The sequence below is a fragment of the Coregonus lavaretus genome (assembly GCF_964263955.1).
Source record: "Coregonus lavaretus genome assembly, chromosome: 3".
NCBI classification, from domain to species: Eukaryota; Metazoa; Chordata; class Actinopteri; order Salmoniformes; family Salmonidae; genus Coregonus; species Coregonus lavaretus.
Window position 1 is genome coordinate 45071190 of NC_139990.1, and position 26988 is coordinate 45098177.

General features: G+C 43.8%; 1 protein-coding gene across 1 annotated transcript in view; it reads right to left on the reverse strand.

Moving 5' to 3' along the window:
• The window catches only part of LOC311118731 (rap guanine nucleotide exchange factor 5-like), a 69325-nt gene extending 46385 nt beyond the window's left edge, over nt 1-22940 (reverse strand). Inside the window, exons 1-3 of the mRNA XM_084157664.1 lie at nt 22496-22940; nt 7702-7841; nt 6823-6935 (exon numbers count right to left, since the gene is read on the reverse strand). Of these exons, the coding sequence (XP_084013790.1) occupies nt 6823-6935; nt 7702-7841; nt 22496-22690 (448 nt within the window). The 5' untranslated portion in view covers nt 22691-22940. The remainder of the gene's footprint in view (nt 1-6822; nt 6936-7701; nt 7842-22495) is intronic.
• Nucleotides 22941-26988: the final 4048 nt, after the last annotated feature.

Consider the following 26988-nt stretch of genomic DNA (forward strand, 5'->3'; position numbering starts at 1 on the left):
CGATGCACTTATTGATGAAGCCAGTGACTGATGTGGTGTACTCCTCAATGCTGTCTGAAGAATCCCGGAACATGTTCCAGTCTGTGCTAGCAAAACAGTCCTGTAGCTTAGCATCTGCGTCATCTGACCACTTTTTTATTAACCGAGTCACTGGTGCTTCCTGCTTTAGTTTTTGCTTATAAGCAGGAATCAGGAGGATAGAGTTATGGTCAGATTTGCCAAATGGAGGGCGAGGGAGAGCTTTGTATGCGTCTCTGTGTGTGGAGTAAAGGTGGTCTAGAGTTTTTTTCCCTCTGGTTGCACATTTAACATGCTGGTAGAAATTAGGTAGAACGGATTTAAGTTTCCCTGCATTAAAGTCCCCGGCCACTAGGAGCGCTGCATCTGGATGAGCGTTTTCCTGTTGATTAATGGCCTTGTACAACTCATTCAGTGCAATCTTAATGCCAGCATTGGTTTGTGGTGGTAAATAGACAGCTATGAAAAATATAGATGAAAACTCTCTTGGTAAATAGTGTGGTCTACAGCTTATCATAAGATACTCTACCTCAGGCGAGCAAAACCTCGAGACTTCCTTAGTATTTGATTTTGTGCACCAGCTGTTGTTTACAAATATACACAGACCGCCACCCCTTGTCTTACCGGAGTCAGCCGTTCTGTCCTGCCGATGTAGCGTATAGCCTGCTAGCTGAATGTTATCATTGTTGTCGTTCAGCCACGACTCCGTGAAACATAAGATATTACAGTTTTTAATGTCCCGTTGGTAGGATAACCGTAATCTTAAATCGTCCATTTTATTTTCAAAAACCTGGGAATACTAGGAAATGTACTACCATTTAGCAAGTCTAGCCATGCTGGAAATATCTCTTACATGATAAATATTACTCACAGCTAACTACAATAGGAGCCCAAGTTTTCCTCCTTACTGTTTTCATACTGAAGCAGTCTGCAGGATCAGTGAATAGCCTGGGGGCATAGACTCTATTCTATTAACCAACGGTCAGTGAATCTCTTCTGTGTCCCAAATGACACTCTATTCCCTATATAGTGCATTACTTTTGACCAGTGTCCATTGGGCTCCCATTTGGGACCACAGTCTCTGGTCTGCCTTTACTTCACTGAACACAGCTCATGTAGGCACACAGCCCCTGTTACTACCACTAGACCTTGACCAGGGAGAGATTAGTTGAGGACACAGTCCACATCTTCCACTTAATCAGGGTAGGAGAGAAAGGAGCACTCCAGAAGTACAGAAAATAAAAATGGATTTGCATGAGAAACTGTACATTGATGTTATTCATCTATATCTCTATGTACTATGTGCATTGATATCTATTCATATTCTCCCTACAAGGGAAGTTACTTGAAAGAGAAAGCTAACATGGAATGAATACGTAAGTAACATTGTAAGTGTATGATTATTATTATTACTGTAGCATGTGCATGCAATTCTATCATACAATAGCCTTGACTTCATCCAAACATAAACATCAGACCAGATTCAACTAGCCGGTGCCCCCGCACATTGACTCTGCACCGGCACCCCCCTGTATATACAGTGGGGAAAAAAAGTATTTAGTCAGCCACCAATTGTGCATGTTCTCCCACTTAAAAAGATGAGAGAGGCCTGTAATTTTCATCATAGGTACACGTCAACTATGACAGACAAATTGAGAAAAAAAATTCCAGACAATCACATTGTAGGATTTTTAATGAATTTATTTGCAAATTATGGTGGAAAATAAGTATTTGGTCACCTACAAACAAGCAAGATTTCTGGCTCTCACAGACCTGTAACTTATTCTTTAAGAGGCTCATCTGTCCTCCACTCGTTACCTGTATTAATGGCACCTGTTTGAACTTGTTATCCGTATAAAAGACACCTGTCCACAACCTCAAACAGTCACACTCCAAACTCCACTATGGCCAAGACCAAAGAGCTGTCAAAGGAAACCAGAAACAAAATTGTAGACCTGCACCAGGCTGGGAAGACTGAATCTGCAATAGGTAAGCAGCTTGGTTTGAAGAAATCAACTGTGGGAGCAATTATTAGGAAATGGAAGACATACAAGACCACTGATAATCTCCCTCGATCTGGGGCTCCACGCAAGAGCTCACCCTGTGGGGTCAAAATGATCACAAGAACGGTGAGCAAAAATCCCAGAACCACATGGGGGGACCTAGTGAATGACCTGCAGAGAGCTGGGACCAAAGTAACAAAGCCTACCATCAGCAACACACTACGCCGCCAGGGACTCAAATCCTGCAGTCCCCCTGCTTAAGCCAGTACATGTCCAGGCCCATCTGAAGTTTGCTAGAGTGCCTTTGGATGATCCAGAAGAGGATTGGGAGAATGTCATATGGTCAGATGAAACCAAAATAGAACTTTTTGGTAAAAACTCAACTCGTTGTGTTTGGAGGACAAAGAATGCTGAGTTGCATCCAAAGAACACCATACCTACTGTGAAGCATGGGGGTGGAAACATCATGCTTTGGGGCTGTTTTTATGAAAAGGGACCAAGACGACTGATCCGTGTAAAGGAAAGAATGAATGGGGCCATGTATCGTGAGATTTTGAGTGAAAACCTCCTTCCATCAGCAAGGGCATTGAAGATGAAACGTGGCTGGGTCTTTCAGCATGACAATGATCCCAAACACACCGCCCGGGCAATGAAGGAGTGGCTTCGTAAGAAGCATTTCAAGGTCCTGGAGTGGCCTAGCCAGTCTCCAGATCTCAACCCCATAGAAAATCTTTGGAGGGAGTTGAAAGTCTGTGTTGCCCAGCGACAGCCCCAAAACATCACTGCTCTAGAGGAGATCTGCATGGAGGAATGGGCCAAAATACCAGCAACAGTGTGTGAAAACCTTGTGAAGACTTACAGAAAACGTTTGACCTGTGTCATTGCCAACAAAGGGTATATAACAAAGTATTGAGAAACTTTTGTTATTGACCAAATACTTATTTTCCACCATAATTTGCAAATAAATTCATTAAAAATCCTACAATGTGATTTTCTGGATTTTTTTCCCTCATTTTGTCTGTCATAGTTGACGTGTACCTATGATGAAAATTACAGGCCTCTCTCATATTTTTAAGTGGGAGAACTTGCACAATTGGTGGCTGACTAAATACTTTTTTCCCCCACTGTATAGCCTCCCTACTGTTATTTTATTTTACTTCTGCTCTTTTTTTCTCAACACTTTTTTTGTTGTTGTTTAATTTTTACTTTTTTGTTAAAAATAAATGCACTGTTGGTTAAGGGCTGTAAGTAAGCATTTCACTGTAATGTCTGCACCTGTTGTATTCGGCGCATGTGGCCAATACAATTTGATTTGATTTGATTTGATTTACTTTCCCATTACACAACAAGCATCCCAGGATGGAATGCATTAATTCACTCATTCAAATGATTAAGCTATGCATTTCAATAAGCATTCATCTCTGATAATATACCAGAGAGTAGCAGTAGTCATCTCTGACAATATACCAGTAGTCATCTCTGACAATATACCAGTAGTCATCTCTGACAATATACCAGTAGTCCTCTCTGACAATATACCAGTAGTCATCTCTGACAATACACCAGTAGTCATCTCTGACAATACACCAGTAGTCATCTCTGACAATATACCAGTAGTCATCTCTGACAATACACAGTAGTCATCTCTGACAATATACCAGTAGTCCTCTCTGACAATATACCAGTAGTCATCTCTGACAATATACCAGTAGTCATCTCTGACAATACACAGTAGTCATCTCTGACAATATACCAGTAGTCATCTCTGACAATATACCAGTAGTCCTCTCTGACAATATACCAGTAGTCATCTCTGACAATATACCAGTAGTCATCTCTGACAATACACCAGTAGTCATCTCTGACAATATACCAGTAGTCATCTCTGACAATACACCAGTAGTCATCTCTGACAATATACCAGTAGTCATCTCTGACAATACACAGTAGTCATCTCTGACAATATACCAGTAGTCCTCTCTGACAATATACCAGTAGTCATCTCTGACAATATACCAGTAGTCATCTCTAACAATACACAGTACTCATCTCTGACAATATACCAGTAGTCATCTCTGACAATACACCAGTAGTCATCTCTGACAATACACCAGTAGTCATCTCTGACAATATACCAGTAGTCATCTCTGACAATACACAGTAGTCATCTCTGACAATATACCAGTAGTCCTCTCTGACAATATACCAGTAGTCATCTCTGACAATATACCAGTAGTCATCTCTGACAATATACCAGTAGTCATTTCTGACAATATACCAGTAGTCCTCTCTGACAATACACCAGTAGTAATCTCTGACAATACACCAGTAGTCATCTCTGACAATATACCAGTAGTCCTCTCTGACAATACACCAGTAGTCCTCTCTGACAATACACCAGAGAGCAATTACATAGAATCATAATGAAGGCTTCCAATCACATACAACAACTTATGCATAATGCAGTGGTCTGGTTATTATAATGTAGGCCTACCATGTATGTGTCCCAAATGGCACCCTATTCCCTTTGTAGTGCACTACTTTTGACCAGGGCTCTGGTGCACTATAGGGAATAGGGTGCCATTTGGGACACAACCCGTAAAAGCAGTATTGCTATGCCTTATGAATTAAGAATCAGTCTGCTCGTTAGCGAACAGGACAGACCTCAAACCAAAACATCCATCTGCTTTGTTGACAATCTCTTCTCTCGTTAAGTAGATGGTAACACAATGTTCCAGTTGGGCCTTGTTTGTTTGTTTTGTGATGTGTACTTTCTGGTATTAAGTGAATCTGTGCTGAGGCAGAATCAATAGCAGCTCTCAGAGGTTTGATGTTTGGCTCAGGGAGAGAAGGTATGTATGAACGCTACTCAACACTGAACAATGGTTGCATCCCAAATGGCACCTTTATAGTGTACTACTTTTGACAAGAGCAGTGGTATTTAAACTTTTTCAGCGGGACCACATTCTTTTCGCAATAATTTCTCGAGACCCCACCCCAAATCTAATGACGCAACCTTAAAATCGGTAAATTTCGTTTTTTACATCAACAAATAATAATTGCATTTTCAAAATGAAAAGAAACCAATAAATACATTTACTCAAAAATATTATATTTGTCATTATCTTTCTCAAAAACGTTTGTACATTGTCCCATACAATGATCTGTCCTCTTATTACTTTGTTCCCCAAAAAAACGACCGCACTGCAGTTCCCCTGCGACCCCGACTTTGAATACCACTGGGATATAGTGTATAGTAGAATACATGCTGTGTAGAGCTGTACATTACAGTATCGGCTCATGGTGATCATGTCTTCCTCAAACATGTCTGTGGTGTTCGTTAAAAGAAGTGCTATCTGGCAGAAAGATATCTTTTGCATTCTTTATAATGTCTGGGTTAGCCTGGGTATCTGGCAACTAACCTTCAACAGCTATAGCAGCTTGAATATTGTATTTGTAAGGATTGTTCTTTGATCCCAACTCTTCACTTCGTTGAGATATCAATTATATATGAGGAGATTTATATTAGCTATGCTTTTCATCAATCCCCAACACATTGACTACAACGTCCTAAATGGCACCCTATTCCCTATGTAGTGCACTACTTAGAGAATAGGGTGCCATTTGGAACAAAACCATATGTCTTCACATGGCTGGCTGCCTGCGTGAAGCTACTGACTTCTCATCCGAACACCACCACCTCCATGTCCTCCCAGGGAGCCTCATGATAGGTTTAGTAGAGACGATGTTTTATAGTTGTATGGTTTTTAGTGAAGCTGAGATCCCATATTATCCCATATGATCTCCCACCCCCCCTTGTTATTCTGGAGGGAGCAGTGAGGAGAGCCGCCCAGGGCCCCAACAACAGCATTAGCAGGGCTGCAGAATGAAGGGAGCGAGAGCGAGGGGAGAGGGAGAGAAAGGAGGGAGGGAGAGGAGAGAGAGATGACTAGTTTAGAGGAGCCAGGACCGAATGGACTCTGGGGTCATTTTTGTGGAGGATCATTGACCAGCGATCAGTGCCTCATTGGGACGTACAGAGCTGATTCCCTAAGTCCCTGTCCCCTGCATATAGAACACCAATCTGAACATCAAATTGACCTGAAAATCAGAATTTCCTCATACATCCTCTGCACTGCTTCCTGCATCTGCTCCTGATTATAGAACCCTCACTAGAGAAGGTCTAGGTGTTCAGATCAGTTCAGTGACTCCACACACACACTAACTCGTCAGAATGAGCAATGATCTGTGGTCTGGCAGGGGCAAGGCATGGAGCAGGCAGCCTGATGGGAACTCATCTGTGACCGGCTGCATCCATCTCCCTTCTCCCATCTCCCACCGCTCTATATATCAGCCTCCCATCTCCCTTCTCCCATCTCCCACCGCTCTATATATCAGCCTCCCAGGAGCAGCCTGCATCTCTCACTTTATCTCTCTCTCTCTCTCTCTCTCTCTCTCTCTCTCTCTCTCTCAATCTATTTTTCTCCCTCATTATCTCTCTTTCTTTATCGCCCTATTTCATTCTCTCTCTCTCTCTCTCTCTTTCTCTCCCTCCCTCTCGTTCTCTTGCAATCTCTATCACTCAATTCATCTCTCCCTCTCAGGCATTTCCTCTCATCACAATATACACAGTCATCTATCCATCTTCAGTAAGAGACACTCTCCTCTCTCTAAACTGGTTCTCTCTCTCTCTCTCTCGCTCTCTTTCTCTCTCTCTCCTCTTAAAAATAGCATAGATGAACATAGATTAAAAGTAGTAGCCAGAGGCCAAACACATTGATTTGGGGGTTAAGTGACTGACCTGACTCCTTGGTCTGTTGTGTGCTCCCCTGGTCATCATGGTGGTGGTCCAGCCTCAGGACAGACAGCAGGTGTTCTAAGATCTTCTCTGGGGTCCCTGACACCACCAAGTACCTGTCAGAGACAACACTGTCACTGGACAAGTCCTCCTCGATGGAGGACTGAGAACGACTGCTGCTCCACACCTCCTCTCCATCCCGCTCTCCCTCTGTCTCTTCCTCGTCTATGTAGCGGAAGTAGGGGACATCGAAGGTGGGGACTTTAGTGGTCTTGGCCCCGTCCTCTGCCCGGCTGGCGCTGTCACTGCCCCCGCTGCTACTGCTACTTTCCTCCTCATCCTCATCCTCCTCCTGCTCCACAAGAGCCACCGATGCCAGCAGCCTGCCCTCCTCCCACGGCCGAGTGCCCATCGTCAGCGTGTCCCTGTGCACCTTACAGCCGGTACCACTGTTGCCGTGGTTACTGCTGCATGCCCTCCCTCAGCCACCCATTTGCCCATCCGCCTAGCTGTCTACCTGCTGCAGTTGCTATAGAGCCCTGGGAGAACCCTGGTCCTGTGGTCTCCCTACCCCAGAGAGAGCTCTCCACACCCAGCCTGAGACGGTGACACTCTCCCCTGTGTCTACACAGCCAGTCAGCCAGCAAGCCAGTAAGTGGAGCTACGGCTCACTCCCGGCTTACTCACTCTCTCACACACACACACTAGCTCCATCCATCTGTGTGCTGTGAGCTGCAATGCAAGCACACGCCGCCTGTGTTTAGAAGTGTGTGTGTGTGTGTGTGTGTGTGCCAGAGACTGAGGAGAAGAATGACTAGAGGGAGGGAGGAAAGAGAGCGAGTGAGAGGGAGGGGGGGAAAGCGGAGAGACAGAGAGGCTTACCTCCTGTCCCCCTCCTCCGGTCTCCCCCCTCCCCTGGCCGATGCGGAGGGGTCTGGCCGCTGTGACGACACTCTCTGGAGCACCAGCACCTCCTGGCCCCGCTCCCGCAGACACACACGGACTGCCTCATCACTGTGGGCCTGGAGGGAGGGAGGGAGGGAGGGAAGGCGGGAGAGAGAGAAGGTGGGAGGGATGGATGGATGGATGGATGGAGAGAGACAGAGCGGGAGAGAGAGAAGGTGGGAGGGATGGATGGATAGATGGATGGATAGAGAGAGACAGAGAGGGAGGGAGGGAGAGAGGGAGGGAGGGCAGGAGGGAGAGAGAGGGAGGGAGAGGGGGTGAGAGGGAGGGAGGAAGAGAGAAATGGAGTGAAGAGAGAGGGAAGGAGGGAGGTGCATAATCACTAAGGAGGTTCCATGTCTTTTCTCCTCTCACCACATCCCATTGATTTCCATCACAATAGCCCTGTCAAATCCAGCCCTCTGAATGAAAGACCCTCTCCATAGATTACAATAATCATTCATTCATTTCTTATCAGTAAACCCCAGTCAGGAATTGTATTTACATTCACATAATCAAACTCATACATATTTTAATTAACAATTGTTCTTTAAATTATATTAATTAATAGATCATGATGTCTAGACCATGATTTATCTATTTTCCTTCAGTAACACGTTGGATGAGTTTTTATGTGCCTGTGCTTTCTAGTGAGGAGCAGGTCTTAGTGTGCAGTAAAAACACTGGGTTTTAATGGTTTGCTGTTGGGCTTAGATGAGAGAGCTCTGGGTTTTCTAATGTCACCCCTGTGTGCTCTGTGTGTGAGGGTTTCATAAGAAAGAGAGATAGGGACTGGTGGAGAACACACGTTCACACACAGGAACACACACACACTGCGTCGGCAATGTCACTTAATCACCAGAGTGTTATCAATCTTTCCCAGCCTTCAGGCACATGGGGAAAAGACTGGTCATCTCTCTCTCTCTCTCTCTCTCTCTCTCTCTCTCTCTCTCTCTCTCTCTCTCTCTCTCTCTCTCTCTCTCTCTCTCTCTCTCTCTCTCTCTCTCTCTCTCTCTCTCTCTCTCTCTCTCTCTCTCTCTCTCTCTCTCTCTCTCTCTCTCTCTCTCTCTCTCTCTCTCTCTCTCTCTCTCTCTCTCTCTCTCTCTCTCTCTCTCTCTCTCTCTCTCTCTCTCTCCCTCCCTCCCTCTTTCTCTCGCTCCATCCTCTCTCTCCCTCCCCCTCTCTCCCTCCTCCCTCATTCCCTCCCTCTCTCTCTCTCCATCCTCTCTCTCTCCCCCCTTTCTCTCCCTCTTTCTCCCTCTCTCTTTCCCTCTGCCTGCCCCCCCCCCTCCCCCTCTCTCCCCCTCTCTTTCCACTCACACAGGAACAACAAAGCGCTCTGCTGCGTATTCCTGTCCTCTGGCCACCCAGTCTTACCTAGTCATGGGTCAATGATAGCAGTTTAACCCACTGAGACAATTACCACAACAACAACTACAACAACAACACATGACTGCTCCTCACATGCAGTAGAGCAGAATACGCTGTGAAGCAGAATCCATTACTATACAGTATATCCATGTATGTTCAGTAGTAGTCACATTATGCAATCCACACTCTCTGTGGGAATACCCAGGGCTTGAATTGGGATATTGTAGTAGGAACTGTCCCCGATAATGGTCTTAAATGTTATTGCTAGGGTATTGCTAGTGTCACTCTAGATTAAAGAGGTAATGAAAGTGTGTGTGTGTGTGTGTGTTGGCACGCGCACGTGTGTGCATGCTCTGACGAACTATCATGTTTTTTCCCCCCTCAAGTCCTAATCAAGCTCAGGAGTTCATTATCTTAATTTTTTTGTTACTTTTATTTAACTGGGCAAGTCAGTTAAGAACAAATTCTTATTTACAATGACGGCTTTTATCAATACCATTGGTTCAATAAGACAATAATGTCTTGAAGGGTGTGTAAATGAGAAAGAATGCTACATCATCACTATAATCTGTTTAGAGGGCTACAGCGGCACCAACGCAGACAGAGGGGAAGTAACACATTGAACCAATTAGGCCGGGGGATATTGGCTGGAATGGAAACCAAGGGACACATAACGGCCATTAGGAATCGAGGTTGGGATGATGTGCTAGAGAAGTGCAGTGGGGGGTTGTGGGAACTGGGGAAAGGAAATCACGTTCAACCATTTGTAGCTGTGTGGGTCCTAACTGGAGAAAGAAACACACAGAGATGCAGAAATACCAGATGAATATCATTCTTCAGTTACTTCAGAGTGCATTAGAGAGTAGTAGAGGGAGTGGATGACTACTGGAAAACATTCATTCTTTTTTTCAACAAAGTAGCCTTTAATGGTGATTGTAATGGTGATTGTAATTGACTGGTTGAAGCAAGGACTAGTGATTCTACATCTCTTCCATTCCATCTAATTATTTCTCTCATCGGATGTCTGAATATCAGCTTTGCAAGTAGCCATGCATGATCATTTCTGCCGAGTATATAGTTTGCATAATATACCAATTAAATTAATGGTTGAAGCATTTGACATTCAGTAAAGTCATCGATATGTACGCAGTAGATACAGAGTCAGAATAGTACCCTATTCCCTATATAGTGCACTACTTTTGACCAGAACCCTATGGGTACGGGGTGTGGAATAGGGTGGCATTTGGGACACACTATACTAAGAGATGGTAGAGTACAGTAGATTAATAGGTGGTAGAGTACAGTAGATTAATAGGTGGTAGAGTAGACTAGATTAATAGATGGTAGAGTACAGTAGATTAATAGATGGTAGAGTACAGTAGATTAATAGGTGGTAGAGTAGACTAGATTAATAGATGGTAGAGTACAGTAGATTAATAGATGGTAGAGTACAGTAGATTAATAGATGGTAGAGTACAGTAGATTAATAGGTGGTAGAGTACAGTAGATTAATAGGTGGTAGAGTAGACTAGATTAATAGATGGTAGAGTACAGTAGATTAATAGATGGTAGAGTACAGTAGATTAATATATGGTAGAGTACAGTAGATTAATAGATGGTAGAGTACAGTAGATTAATAGGTGGTAGAGTAGACTAGATTAATAGATGGTAGAGTACAGTAGATTAATAGTTGGTAGAGTACAGTAGATTAATAGATGGTAGAGTACAGTAGATTAATAGATGGTAGAGTACAGTAGATTAATAGGTGGTAGAGTAGACTAGATTAATAGATGGTAGAGTACAGTAGATTAATAGATGGTAGAGTACAGTAGATTAATAGATGGTAGAGTACAGTAGATTAATAGATGGTAGAGTACAGTAGATTAATAGATGGTAGAGTACAGTATATTAATAGGTGGTAGAGTACAGTAAATTAATAGATGGTAGAGTACAGTAGATTAATAGATGGTAGAGTACAGTAGATTAATAGATGGTAGAGTACAGTAGATTAATAGATGGTAGAGTACAGTAGATTAATAGATGGTAGAGTACAGTAGATTAATAGATGGTAGAGTACAGTAGATTAATAGGTGGTAGAGTAGACTAGATTAATAGATGGTAGAGTACAGTAGATTAATAGATGGTAGAGTACAGTAGATTAATAGATGGTAGAGTACAGTAGATTAATAGATGGTAGAGTACAGTAGATTAATAGATGGTAGAGTACAGTAGATTAATAGATGGTAGAGTACAGTAGATTAATAGGTGGTAGAGTACAGTAGATTAATAGGTGGTAGAGTACAGTAGATTAATAGATGGTAGAGTACAGTAGATTAATAGGTGGTAGAGTACAGTAGATTAATAGATGGTAGAGTACAGTAGATTAATAGATGGTAGAGTACAGTAGATTAATAGGTGGTAGAGTACAGTAGATTAATAGGTGGTAGAGTACAGTAGATTAATAGATGGTAGAGTACAGTAGATTAATAGGTGGTAGAGTACAGTAGATTAATAGATGGTAGAGTACAGTAGATTAATAGATGGTAGAGTACAGTAGATTAATAGATGGTAGAGTACAGTAGATTAATAGATTTTAGAGTACAGTAGATTAATAGATGGTAGAGTACAGTAGATTAATAGATGGTAGAGTACAGTAGATTAATAGATGGTAGAGTACAGTAGATTAATAGATGGTAGAGTACAGTAGATTAATAGATGGTAGAGTACAGTAGATTAATAGATGGTAGAGTACAGTAGATTAATAGGTGGTAGAGTAGACTAGATTAATATATGGTAGAGTACAGTAGATTAATAGATGGTAGAGTACAGTAGATTAATAGATGGTAGAGTACAGTAGATTAATAGATGGTAGAGTACAGTAGATTAATAGATGGTAGAGTACAGTAGATTAATAGATGGTAGAGTACAGTAGATTAATAGGTGGTAGAGTACAGTAGATTAATAGGTGGTAGAGTACAGTAGATTAATAGATGGTAGAGTACAGTAGATTAATAGGTGGTAGAGTACAGTAGATTAATAGATGGTAGAGTACAGTAGATTAATAGATGGTAGAGTACAGTAGATTAATAGGTGGTAGAGTACAGTAGATTAATAGGTGGTAGAGTACAGTAGATTAATAGATGGTAGAGTACAGTAGATTAATAGGTGGTAGAGTACAGTAGATTAATAGATGGTAGAGTACAGTAGATTAATAGATGGTAGAGTACAGTAGATTAATAGATTTTAGAGTACAGTAGATTAATAGATGGTAGAGTACAGTAGATTAATAGATTTTAGAGTACAGTAGATTAATAGATTTTAGAGTACAGTAGCCATGCAGAATCTAGTCATGTCTGTTGCTGGTGTAATTGGTGCCCATTGCATGTTTGACAGTGCTGGGTCTGGACTGGAGTTCTTAGTGTTTCTTAATGAGGAGTCTACTGCATAGTACACACACACACACACACACACACACACACACACACACTGGTCCTGCAGCGGGTGGGCACACAGACACACATCAGTCAACACAAGCCTCTGCATGCAATTAGGCAGGCAGACAGGCTGGAAGTGGCTGCAGTTTTCTGCTCTAATTGACTACTGCACTGAGGCATCCAGAGACCTTCAGCACAGCACGACTTCCTGACACACTTAAACTGATCCCAAAGCATGGCCACACACACACACACACGCACAAACTAATGCACGTCCACACAAGCGAAAAGCTGTCCATTACTGAGCGGAGCACTTTCCCTAACACAGGCATTACAAAATCACACAATCACCGATCTGGTCCGCATCCCAAATGGCACCCTATCCCAGGGAGGGATTTTTAAAATGCGTATCAAAAAGACCATTAATGGTAATGTTATTGGCAGTTCCTTACACAGTACAGTGTATGTGTCCCAAATGGCACCCTATTCCCTACATAGTGCACTACTTTTGACCAGGGACCATAGAGCTTTGGGGACAAGCAGTGCACTATGTAGGGAATAGAGTGCCATTTGGGACTTTGGCAGTGAGTCAAGGTGGGATTTGCAGAACATAACAGTTTCCCAGAATGTGAGGGCAGTACTTTTCAGCATCCTGCTTCACACCATGACTAAGGCTTAACAACACAGCTTTCTATGAAACCTGTGAAAGGCACTGTGACAGACTAACGTCCTGTCCAGGGGGTGTACTTGTACACTAAGGTGCCTCACGCTAGAGAAACAGGCTGCTGCCCCTATGGGGCATTCTGGCTCAGACAAGGCTTACTTACTCTGAAACCTACATGGTGATGTCACCTCATGTACATTTCCAACCATAGCTCTATTTAGGTTGTACAGTATTTAATATCATCAGATTATCCACTGATCGACAGCAATCAACAGCTTGGCAGCGCATGATGTGTACTCTAGCAAGGTGTACTAGGGTGCTCCGTGTCGGATAATTCCAATACCCTCAACCCTGGTGGTATATTAACTGTAGTGTTCCAAACAATTACACAACAACAGAGTAAACATATTTTGGCCAAGAGATCTGTGGAATAAGTTTACAGGGTGTAATACAATGCAATGCAATATTATTAATCTACAATTGAAGAGTTCATTACCAAAACGCTATAGCCACAATTTTTTCACATTTGTGTTTTTTCATGTCGGTGTCATAACCAGCCATAAAATAACGCGGTATATCTCCCAACAGGTGTAAATATATGGGTCATGACAGTGTTATGACATATTATGACATGGTTATGACCGTGTCATAATGTGTTATTACACTGGGTGTCAAGTAAAGTGTTACCGTTATTTGTTACATTTGAATGTGTAAAACTTAGCAGTACTACTTATTTCTCTGAGAGTGAGGTGGATTTATAACATTTTGCAAAAAAACATGATTGTTTGTCTCTCTGAAATGAAATCATCAAGTGATAGATTTTAAGCAAATACTTGTCTGTCATTGAACAACCCTATGCCATGATTAGATAGTGAAAAAACACACCAATCGCTTTCATAATTTCTTTAAACAATAAAAGCTAATTTACCAACATTTCTGTAAATGGATACATAACGTTTCGGAATGAAACTCTTCAATGTATGTTCTTATTAACCCTGGGTAACATGGGCCTGGGAGGCTCACAGGGAAATTGTTATCCACAGTACTCCGCCAATGTGACATTTTTAACTCAATACTTCTTGTATTTTTTTAATACATAAATGCACTGTAATTGAAGCTTTAAAAGCACAACGTTTTCTCTCTGCCCCATGACAAAATGTGTAGAATTCTAGGATTTTAGCTTTAAAGCTGCAACAACTAAAAATCTCTCTGCCCCATGACAAAATGTGTAGAATTGAAGGAAATGATCTTGAGAACAGCAACATTTTCTTCTCGCTAATAGACGGGCCTTTAAAATGTTCCTTCTCAGGGCCCGAGAAATGATTCGTCCGGCCATGCACTGCCGAAGACAAAGTAAAACTCCTTATATGGTATTTTTATCTCACTCTAGTTGTGTTCTGATTATGAGGGGTCCCTGATGAATTTGCAATCACAAAAGGGGTTCCCGGACTCAAAAAAGTTTGAGAACCCCTGCTCTAAAAAACAACAACCTTAAAGACAGATACTGTATGTTGTGCTTCTTGAACAGTAAACCAAACTCAGGTGTAGAATCTGAGAGTGCCTCTGACCGGTCAACCAGCATCAGGCCAGGCATGCCTCTCCTCTCCTCCCCCCAATGAGTTATTGATCCTCCAGTCCACTCCAGACTGGATGCTTTTAATGAGACAGAGTGCATCTCTCTCTCTCTCTCTCTCTCTCTTCTCTCCTCTCTGGGACACAGTGTTCCTGTAGAAGTGGTGGACGTGACCTCCAGTACCACTGGAATGTTTCCTAACATAAACACTGTGGAGGATAAACGTAATCATCACTTAGACCCTGATAGGTCACGTCCAGTTGGGCTAAACTCCTAACCCGCTACTGTGGCCAGCCAGTGAAGCTCCCTCTGTTGGCTTCTTGGCTTCCACTCTGCGAGATGCTTTAGTTATTTCAACAACAAAAAAAAATCCCTGCCTAGAAATGTTAAGTTATGTGAATTCCAAGAAATCAAGTTGAGCTGACAAAACGTACGTTTGATAAATTGATACCACTTAACATTTCAAGTCAGGGTGGTAACAGCGTTCTAAATTGAAACACTCCAGATGTTATTTTCCCGTCCAGAGGCACCGTGCAGGCTTAAAGGATGCTGGGTGTCGGCATTCTCTGTGTAGCTCAAACATGTTCAGTATGGAGTACTTAGCAGGACCTGGAGGGTCTTGATAGAACACAGATACACATTAAATTCTCTCTCTCTGAGAATAGTTTGCGTCAGAGGAGTTTAGAAGAAGACCTTAAATCAAAACAAATCAAATTTTATTTGTCACATGCGCCAAATACAACAGGTGTAGACCTTACTGTGAAATGCTTACTTACAAGCCCTTAACCAACAATGCAGTTCAAGAAATAGAGTTAAGAAAATATTTACTAAATAAAGGTGCACATCATTAGAGTATGTGGTTTTGGAAATAAGTAATGTGACGCAAGTCTGCTTGGTTACTATCCAAAAGTGAGTTACTCAAATTCCTGCTTAGGCCGTTAAGCTCCAGTCCGTCTCTAGGAATTGGCTCTGTGATGAAAATAGATAAACATAGACATCTGCACATTATCTCAAACTGTTCTGTTCTGCAAGTGGACAAAAAAGGAACAAGAAAACAAAGAAGACTGTGTCAGATGATCAGAACATCGATCCACTGTTACAGAATCCTTTAGGAAAACATAGAAGCTCTCTAACATAGGGAAACATAAGCTTGTGGAATATTTATGCCCTGACAGCAATAACCTTCCATATCAACACACGCTTCCTAGTAAAGAAGACAAGTCTCATAATCAGTGCCATACATCATGCTGTGCTGGCAGACTTGAAAAATCACCAATTCACAACAACATGTAGGACACTGCCTTTTGTGGTAAGAGACTGTATGTACTGTACTGTGGAGAGTTATCTCTGTGTAAAAAATTGATTTGTCCTGGTAGGCTAGGAATGAAAAATGCTCAAAAAGTGCATTTTCTATGGAGGTGCTATAGATTACAACGACGTTACAGGTAGCAATACGAGTATACACAGATATAAGTACACAGCTGCCCCTGAAAATACAACTGCAACGATAACAGACTAGAATAGGTGTAGAATACATGGAATGCATTATTATGCTTCATGAAGGAAATATTTTTACAACTGCATTGCAGAACATACTGCGTTAAAATTCAGAATACTTTCAAGCCAGATCTTCTAATAAAAACATAGTTTTTGAGTGGTATTTTCCTTTCAGAACTAGTCAAGCAGTCAAGTTTTCAAGATGTAGGATTTTCAAGGAGCAAAGTGTCACATGCTACATCATCATGATGATGCGTTTTGCACTACTATGACGAAGTGGCAAGTGCCACTGCTTCTTGAGAGCCCAGCTGACTTCCTTCCTATATACAGTAATTGAGAGCCCAGCTGACTTCCTTCCTATATACAGTAATTCAACTCCCCAACAGGTCGATGAAAACAGAGCATCTGTCAGGCCAAGAACTGCACCACTGTACCAGGTTTTGTAGGACACTGCTTGGATGTTTTCATGAGGGTAGAGGTCAGTCTATGTTACAGGGAGTATACTGGATGTGTTGGAGTGTCTTTCATAATTCCTTTCCTTTAAACTGGAGCTCTTCATATTTCAGAGCCATGCCATGCCTGGAATGTTCTCTATTATAAACCAACTCAGATCTTTGCCTCTTGGTCGTACTCAGATCACACCAACAAAACAAAACAAGTTCTCCTTTCTTTTTCTGTGGGAAAATTATTAATTATTATTAACTATTAAAAAGGTTGAGAATAAAAATAGGTTTGAGGCACAACCCTAGTTGAGACACCCAGCTTGATGTAGTAGGCTAGTCCTATTGACGAAGAAGGTGACATTTACTGAAAGAACAACGACAAGGAGATGCTATCATCACATCTAAGATGGCGTTTAAGGCCATGCTACAGTGTACAGTACAGTCACGTTCATTGTGGTGAATTATGACAGGCAGGGCTACAGTAACCAACCCTGCTCCAGGGTGCGTTCCAAATGGCACCCTATTCCCTATATAGTACTTTTGACCAGGGTCCATAGGGCTCTGGTCAAAAGTAGTGCACTATATAGCGAAAAAGTGCAGTTTGGGACCTATCCCCAGTGTTTTGGAGAAAAGGTCAGGGACCTGCAGCATTGAAATCCACCCTGAAACCAACACAATGTCTTGGCATGGTGGGGAGACTGAGGGGACAGCCCGCGGTGGGGCCAGCCAGGGGCCTGTGGAACTTGCGTCAGCTTCCTGACATTGTTGCTGTGCCGTTCTGCTGCACAGATAGAGACAAAGCTGGCCAGTCAGGAATGGAAGAACTGAGGCCACCATGGGCTCAGCACTCCAGGGTGTTTCTAGGTACAGACCTAGGATCAGCTTCCCAAAATGCTAAATTGACCTGAGATCAGCATCTGGGGGCAACTGCACCCGACACCGAGCTAGCCAATCAGCACACCACCTTCTCTCAAGCGTTCTAATAGGCTGTTGGATTTTGACACAAAATTGAGTGAGCGCTCTTAACCACCCAATAACACTGATAAAGAACAGATTGGATTCAGTTAAGGGTATTGACGTTATGATGGTTCTAAGTATATCATAATTAGGAGCGAAATGAATCTAATTTGTTTTTAACAGGTTAATAAGGCAGTCACAGTAGCTAGCTAGAGGATTGTCATTAATTTGCCATAGCTCTTAGGTGTACTCCAAGTCTACTGAATGGACTGATACGTAGGGCTTAATACCACTCCCCTCACAGATGCTTCTAGTTCTCAGAATAACAAGTGAACGGGCAGGCAGTAGGCCTGGATCACTAGGGCAGGGCTCTCCAACCCTGTTCCTGGAGATACCCTCCTGCAAGTTTTCACTCCAACCCTGTTCCTGGAGAGATACTCTCCTGGAGGTTTTCACTCCAACCCCATTTGTAACTAGTGGTGCTCTAGAGGGAGTGGTGCTTATGGAGGGAGTGGTGTTTATAGAGGGAGTGGTGCTCTAGAGGGAGTGGTGCTCTAGAGGGAGTGGTGCTTATAGAGGGAGTGGGGCTTATAGGGGAGTGGTGCTTATAGAGAAAGTGGTGCTCTAGAGGGAGTGGTGCTTATAGAGGGAGTGGTGCTTATAGAGGGAGTGGTGCTTATAGAGGGAGTGATGCTCTATAGGGAGTGGTGCTTATAGAGGGAGTGGTGCTTATAGAGGGAGTGATGCTCTGGAGGGAGTGGGGCTTATAGAGGGAGTGGTGCTCTAGAGGGAGTGGTGCTTATAGAGGGAGTGGTGCTTATAGAGGGAATGGTGCTCTTGAGGGAGTGGTGCTTATAGAGGGAGCGGTGCTCTAGAGGGAGTGGTGCTTATAGAGGGAGTGGTGCTTATAGTGGGAGTGGTGCTTATAGAGGGAGTGATGCTCTATAGGGAGTGGTGCTTATAGAGGGAGTGGTGCTTATAGAGGGAGTGGTGCTTATAGAGGGAGTGATGCTCTATAGGGAGTGGTGCTTATAGAGGGAGTGGTGCTTATAGAGGGAGTGGTGCTCTGGAGGGAGTGGGGCTTATAGAGGGAGTGGTGCTCTAGAGGGAGTGGTGCTTATAGAGGGAGTGGTGCTTATAGAGGGAATGGTGCTCTTGAGGGAGTGGTGCTTATAGAGGGAGCGGTGCTCTAGAGGGAGTGGTGCTTATAGAGGGAGTGGTGCTTATAGTGGGAGTGGTGCTCTAGAGGGAGTGGTGCTCTAGAGAGAGTGGTGCTCTAGAGGGAGTGGTGCTTATAGAGGGAGTGGTGCTTATAGAGAGAGTGGTGCTCTAGAGGGAGTGGTGCTTATAGAGGGAGTGGTGCTTATAGAGGGAGTGGTGCTTATAGAAGGAGTGGTGCTCTTGAAGGAGTGGTGCTTATAAAGGGAATGGTGCTCAAGAGGGAGTGGTGCTTATAAAGGGAGTGGTGCTCTAGAGGGAGTGGTGCTTATAGAGGGAGTGGTGCTTATAGAGGGAGTGGTGCTCTAGAGGGAGTGGTGCTTATAGAGGGAGTGGTGCTCTAGAGGGAGTGGTGCTTATAGAGGGAGTGGTGCTTATAGAGTGAGTGGTGCTTATAGAGAGAGTGGTGCTCTAGAGGGTGTGGTGCTTATAGAGGGAGTAGTGCTCTAGATGGAGTGGTGCTTATAGAGGGAGTGGTGCTTATAGAGGGAGTGGCGCTCTAGAGGGAGTGGTGCTCAAGAGGGAGTGGTGCTCTAGAGGGATTGGTGCTTATAGAGGGAGGGGTGCTTATGGAGGGAGTGGTGTTTATAGAGGGAGTGGTTCTTATAGAAGGAGTGGTGCTCTTGAAGGAGTGGTGCTTATAAAGGGAATGGTGCTCTTGAGGGAGTGGTGCTTATAAAGGGAGTGGTGCTCTAGAGGGAGTGGTGCTTATAGAGGGAGTGGTGCTTATAGAGGGAGTGGTGCTCTAGAGGGAGTGGTGCTTATAGAGGGAGTGGTGCTCTAGAGGGAGTGGTGCTTATAGAAGGAGTGGTGCTTGTAGAGGGAGTGGTGCTTATAGAGAGAGTGGTGCTCTAGAGGGTGTGGTGCTTATAGAGGGAGTAGTGCTTGTAGAGGGAGTGGTGCTTATAGAGAGAGTGGTGCTCTAGAGGGTGTGGTGCTTATAGAGGGAGTAGTGCTCTAGATGGAGTGGTGCTTATAGAGGGAGTGGTGCTTATAGAGGGAGTGGCGCTCTAGAGGGAGTGGTGCTCAAGAGGGAGTGGTGCGCTAGAGGGATTGGTGCTTATAGAGGGAGTGGTGCTTATAGAGGGAGTGGCGCTCTAGAGGGAGTGGTGCTCAAGAGGGAGTGGTGCGCTAGAGGGATTGGTGCTTATAGAGGGAGGGGTGCTTATGGAGGGAGTGGTGTTTATAGAGGGAGTGGTGCTCTAGAGGGAGTGGTGCTCTAGAGGGAGTGGTGCTTATAGAGGGAGTGGGGCTTATAGAGGGAGTGGGGCTTATAGAGGGAGTGATTTCTATAAATCACTGCTAGGCAAATCTCCGCCTTATCTTAGCTCATTGGTCACCATAGCAACACCCACCCGTAGTATGCACTCCAGCAGGCATATCTCACTGGTCATCCCCAAAGCCAACACCTCTTTGGCCGCCATTCCTTCCAGTTCTCTGCTGCCAATGACTGGAACGAACTGCAAAAATCTCTGAAGCTGGATACTCTTATCTCCTCACTAACTTTAAGCATCAGTTGTCAGAGCACCTTACCGATCACTGCACCTGTACACAGCCCTTCTGAAACTACCTCATCCCCATATTGTTATTTATTTTGCTCATTTGCACCCCAGTATCTCTATTTGCACATCATCTCTTGCACATCTGTCATTCCAGTGTTAATATTAATTGTAATTATTTTGCACTATGGCCAATTCATTGCCTTACCTCCATAACTTACTACATTTGCACACACTGTATATATATTTTCTGTGGTATTTTTGACTTTATGTTTTGTTTTACCCCATATGTAACTCTGTGTTGTTGTTTTTATCGCACTGCTTTGCTTTATCTTGGCCAGGTCGCAGTTGTAAATGAGAACTTGTTCTCAACTGGTTTACCTGGTTAAATAAAGGTGAAATAAAAAAATAAAAAAAATAAAAAACATGCAACACACATGCATATGCAAGAACACACGCATGCACACACACACACACACACACACACACACACACACACACACACACAGAGACAGCAATGTACTGGTATTGTATGCCCCAGAGTCAGACACCTAATGTGTCTAATGTAGTGGGACTGTGTGTGTAAGGGAATAGTATGCTAATTGGGATAGATACAGAAGGAATACACGATAAGAGTATCATTTGAATTAGAGACTTATTGATCCACCCACTCTGATAAGGCAGCTGGTACTGTACTGTTAAAATGATGCTTTGTGCAATTTAGTGTGAGATCAAATGGGAGCATGTTTCTTCATTAAGATTGTGCCTTCATCTCCTACACTATTGAATGACATTAGTAACAAAGCCAATAGTCACGACTTCTGTATGAGGAATACACACTCTCCAAAACATATTGTCTCCACATACCTTTACTTTCATTCATATCAAATAGATGCACTGACTGAATTACTTGTTGAAGGAAGAACATTGGTCATCTCAAGATGGCTCACAATCATAAAACAGACAATTTTATGTATTGTTCAAACTGATAACTAGTTTTGCTACAGTACAGCACACACATCACTTTTCAATCCCCCTCATTCGGTCATACAGTGCACTCTTAGAAAAAAGGTGCTAAATAGAACGATACAGGGTTTTTCGGTTTGTCCATATATGGGAACCCTTTTTGGTGCTGGGTAGAACCCTCTATGTAGGGTTCTTCAAAGAACCCCCTGTATATGGTTCTACCTAGAATCCTCTATGAAGGGTTCTGCCTAGAACCGTTTATGAAGGGTTCTGCCGAGAACCCTTTTATCTTTGGACGGTTCTTCCTAAAACCCTCTATAAATGGTTCCACCAACCAATGTTATTATTTTTGACAATACATTACATATATCATAAGGCCTTTCTTTGAGGGCCTAGTTATACCCTGACACAGTGGTGTCAGGAATCTCCTGGTTTACAGGCCACATCAGACCTGTAATTCACATTATGCTGGCTTGTGTAATTCCTACTGGAATCCAGCCAGTGTTAGGACATCCAACATTGTTAATCACCTGCAACCTGTATTCAAAATGACTGCCAGGGTAGGGAAGATTGAATACTGAGGCTACCTCATTCAACTAAACTGGAACAACCATCTCAGTAAAGGGTGCTATAAATCCGACAGAAATGATATGTTATTTATCTTTGTGTAGCATAAAATTTATCCAAATTAATAAATGTACATGCAAAAACACAGATATTACAGTAAATCAAAACATCTGAAAATCTCCCTGCAATAGAGCATGCTGGGAAATATTATATATGGTTCTATGTTAAACCCTTCTTGCTTTCCAAATAACCCTTTCTTCCAAAAATTGTTCTTAGGATGTTAATGGTTCTAGGTGGAACCCATTGCCTTACAAAGAACACTTGTATTCCAAAAAGGGTTCTTCTAATCAAAACAGTTCTTGGTAGAACCCTATCCCTTCGCAAAGAACCCTTTTGGAACCCTTTTTTTCTAAGAGTGTAGTGTTTGAGTGTGTGGTGATTTCTCTAGACTAACTCTGTCATAGTGTTTGAGCGTGCGATGATTTTTCCTGATCTGTCACAGGGTTTCTATTGGGTGAATGCAGTGTGACGTAGTCTCTCACCTCTGCTGTCCTCTCCGGGAGGGCCTTGCTGCTGCTGTTGTTGTGGTTCTGGAGGAAGCGGCATCCGTCCTTGGCCAGTCTCTGGACCATCTCCAGACGGGACAGGTCCTCCTTGTCGTGCAGGTCACACACACCCCGCGGCTGCAGCACCGGAGACACAGAGAACATGTACCTCAGGCCACAGTCCCACGACATGACTGTAGAGTAGAACCAGCACGGTGTAGCGCACTCCAAAGGTGTGTGTGAGGGGGATGGGCCGGGCAACCTTGAATGTGTGTGTCTGTCTGTGTGTGTATGAGTGTGTGTGTGTGTGTGTGAGCGCAGGTGGGTCACAGCCTCCTCTCACTGAGCCAAAGCAGATCCCCGTAGAAGCACCAACAACACCTCCGGCTGGCTCTCTAGTTGGGCTGCAGATGCAGAGATAGAGAGATAGAGATGGCTGTGAAGCAGCAAGGACTCCAGGTGCCTCTGTTCTATATGCTTAGATCCAGAGAGAGAAAGAGACTGACTGCTACTCCCTCCTTCCCTTCCCTTTCACTGCTGGAGGGAGGGAGGGACGGAGGGAGGGAGGGAGGAGAGGGAGAGAGGGAGGGAGAGGAGAGAGAGGGAGGGGGAGAGGGGGGAGAGAGGGAGGGGGAGAGGGGGGAGAGAGGGAGGGAGGGAGAGAGGGGGGGAGAGAGGGAGGGGGAGAGGGGGGAGGGAGGGAGGGAGATAGAGAGAGGGGGGAGAGGGGGGAGGGAGGGAGAGAGAGAGAGAGGGGAGAGAGAGGGAGGGAGAGAGAGAGGGGGAGAGGGGGAGAGAGGGAGGGAGAGAGAGAGGGAGGGGGGAGAGGGAGGGAGAGAGAGGGGGGAGGGGGGAGAGAGGGAGGGTGGGAGAGAAAGAGAGGGGTGAGAGAGGGGATCAGGAAACATCTGGTAAAGCGTTCCAGACCAGCCCCTGCAGAGGAAGTTTCACAATCTCCTCTAAACGGGACAGAGCCTGTCCAGGCTGGCTGAGGTGGGCCAGGAAGTGGGGTCTGGGAACCCCCTGAGAGAACACACACAGAGGTGAATACAGTGGATGAATCTAGTTTCTTCCAAAAAATAAAAGGTGATATCACTTTCCAGCAATGACTGCCACAACCAGATCTTTTAGTTGTTAGCGCTTTCCAGAAGAATACTCAGTGCTGCTGTCACAGGGTGGTCGTCCTCTTCTTGCTCCGTTCTGTACTTCCTGTTATTGAGTAGGTGGGCCAGACTGAAGTTGGGGTTGAGTGACATTGAACGTCCTTTACACACCCTAGCTCCTACAGAACCCCAACAGGATGCACGTGACGATGGCTCTTCTTTTTTTTTTTTACCTTTATTTAACCAGGTAAGCCAGTTGAGAACAAGTTCTCATTTACAACTGCGACCTGGCCAAGATAAAGCAAAGCAGTGCTGTAAAAACAACAACAACACAGAGTTACATATGGAATAAACAAAACGTTCAGTCAAAAACACAATAGAAAATCTATATACAGTGTGTGCAAATGTAGTAAGTTATGGAGGTAAGGCAATAAATAGGCCATAGTGCAAAACAATTACAATTTAGTATTAACACTGGAGTGATAGATGTGCAGAAGATGATGTGCAAATAGAGATACTGGGGTGCAAATGAGGAAAATAAATAACAATATGAGGATGAGGTAGTTGAGTGGGCTAATTACCGATGATTGCAGTGATTGGTAAGCTGCTCTGACAACTGATGCTTAAAGTTAGTGAGGGAGATAAGAGTCTCCAGCTTCAGAGATTTTTGCAGTTCGTTCCAGTCATTGGCAGCAGAGAACTGGAAGGAATGGCGGCCAAAGGAGGTGTTGGCTTTGGGGATGACCAGTGAGATATACCTGCTGGAGCGCTGACTACGGGTGGGTGTTGCTATGGTGACCAATGAGCTAAGATAAGGCAGGGATTTACCTAGCAGTGATTTATAGATTACCTGGAGCCAGTGGGTTTGGCGACGAATATGTAGTGAGGGCCAGCCAACGAGAGCGTACAGGTCACAATGGTGGGTAGTATATGGGGCTTTGGTGACAAAATGGATGGCACTGTGATAGAGTAGAGTGTTGGAGGCTATTTTGTAAATGACATCGCCGAAGTCAAGGATCGGTAGGATAGTCAGTTTTACGAGGGCATGTTTGGCAGCATGAGCGAAGGAGGCTTTGTTGCGAAATAGGAAGCCAATTCTAGATTTAATGTTGGATTGGAGATGCTTAATGTGAGTCTGGAAGGAGAGTTTACGTTCTAACCAGACACCTAGGTATTTGTAGTTGTCCACATATTCTAAGTCAGACCTGCCGAGAGTAGTGATTCTAGTCGGGCGGGCGGGTGCAAGCAGCGTTCATTTGAAGAGTATGCATTTAGTTTTACTAGCGTTTAAGAGCAGTTGGAGGCTACAGAATGAGTGTTGTATGGCATTGAAGCTCGTTTGGAGGTTTGTTAACACAGTGTCCAATGAAGGGCCAGATGTATACAAAATGGTGTCGTCTGCGTAGAGGTGGATCTGAGAGTCACCAGCAGCAAGAGCGACATCATTGATATACACAGAGAATAGAGTTGGCCCGAGAATTGAACTCTGTGGCACCCCCATAGAGACTGCCAGAGGTCCAGACAACAGGCCCTCCGATTTGACACATTGAACTCTATCTGAGAAGTAGTTGGTGAACCAGGCGAGGCAGACATTAGAGAAACCAAGGCTATTTAGTCTGCCAATAAGAATGCGGTGATTGACAGAGTCGAAAGCCTTAGCCAGGTCGATGAAGACGGCTGCACGGTGCTGTCTTTTATCGATTGCGGTTATAATATCATTTAGGACCTTGAGCGTGGCTGAGGTGCACCCCATGACCAGCTCGGAAACCAGATTGAGAATAGAGAAGGTACGGTGGGATTCGTCAATTGATTTTAAACAAATATCCTTAGATCTGTTATGAATCACTTCGTAAGTGCCCACATAATAATTATATAAGCCAATTACAATATTACTCACACTCTATGACGTACAGATGTAGGCTCTTAATTTGATCATCCCGTTGCAGGATAACTTTCCAGGAAATGTTAAACGTTGAGGTTTAAAAATGCTTCTTAAGTTTGTAATTTCCACTTAGAAATTTCAGACTTGATTTTCCCTTACGAAAAATGTATTAACCCCTACAAAAATGTTAATTCATTATAATCCACATAATAATTGCTGCAGGATTATTTTCCTGCTGTAGAAAACTGGCTCAAATTATGCTTCATCTGTACTGCTACTATGTGGAATATGTATGATAAGGAAATTATACAAAAAATAAATAGCAAATCCTATTTCTCCAGAATTGCATTTCCTCTGTAAGGCACTTTGTCCAATTAAACATGTATTTTTGGAGCAAAAATTATAATCATACGATGAATGACCTTTGTGACCTTCTCCTTTCTAATAATGAACGATAACGTCTCTGTCCCAAATGGCACCATATTTCCTATGTAGTGCACTACTTTTGACCAGAGCACATAGGGCTATGGTTAAAAGAAGTGTACTATATAGGAAACAGGGTGTGATTTGGGACGAAGGTAATGTCTCCTGAAGAAAGACAGGGCTTTACCTACTGTACATTATGCATTTAACACTATGCTCTATATCGTTTGACCCCTCTTCCTGTTATCATAGAAAACCTCTCAACCCTCTGTCAAACGATGTGGTAACACATTTTTTATGATGAACAGAAACACATAGCAAGTCAATGCTGGCATAAATCTAAACAACCAAGTCTTGACATTATAGATGTCATGCATTGAGCTACAGTAGTGTATTGATATATCTGCCTCTGTTGGCTGTGCTACCCAATCTTGGGTGTGTATTAAATAAACACTTGTCTGGTACCAGCACAGTCCATTCCTGGTCTGAATAGCCCACCACCACCACCCACTGACTGTACAGTACAAGACAAAGGCAGATGTGGGTCCAGTCACCTGGGCTCTGTCAGGTGCGCTCTCATTCCTAGTGTGAACAAACCAAACCATAGACCTTAACCACATCAGAGAGATTCCCCCTCAAGTCTTCTTAGCCTCTCCCCTGGCTCTCTGCCATCCACTCAGTCCAAAAGATGTAGCTGTTGACAAGGCCAGAACACAGCTGTTGACAAGGTCAGAACACTGCTGTTGACAAGGTCAGAACACTGCTGTTGACAAGGTCAGAACACAGCTGTTGGTGGGTATGGGGAGATCTCAACTGAAGGATTACTTTATACTATTCCAGGTATTCCTTAAAGAGGTAGGGTTTCAAGTGTCTCCGGAAGGTGGTCAGTGACTCCGCTGTCCTGGCGTCGTGGGGGAGCTTATTCCACCATTGGGGTGCCAGAGCAGCGAATAGCTTTGACTGGGCTGAGCGGGAACTGTGCTTCCGTAGAGGTAGGGGAGCTAGCAGGCCAGAGGTGGATGAACGTAGTGCCCTCGTTTGGGTGTAGGGTCTGATCAGAGCCTGAAGGTAAGGAGGTGCCG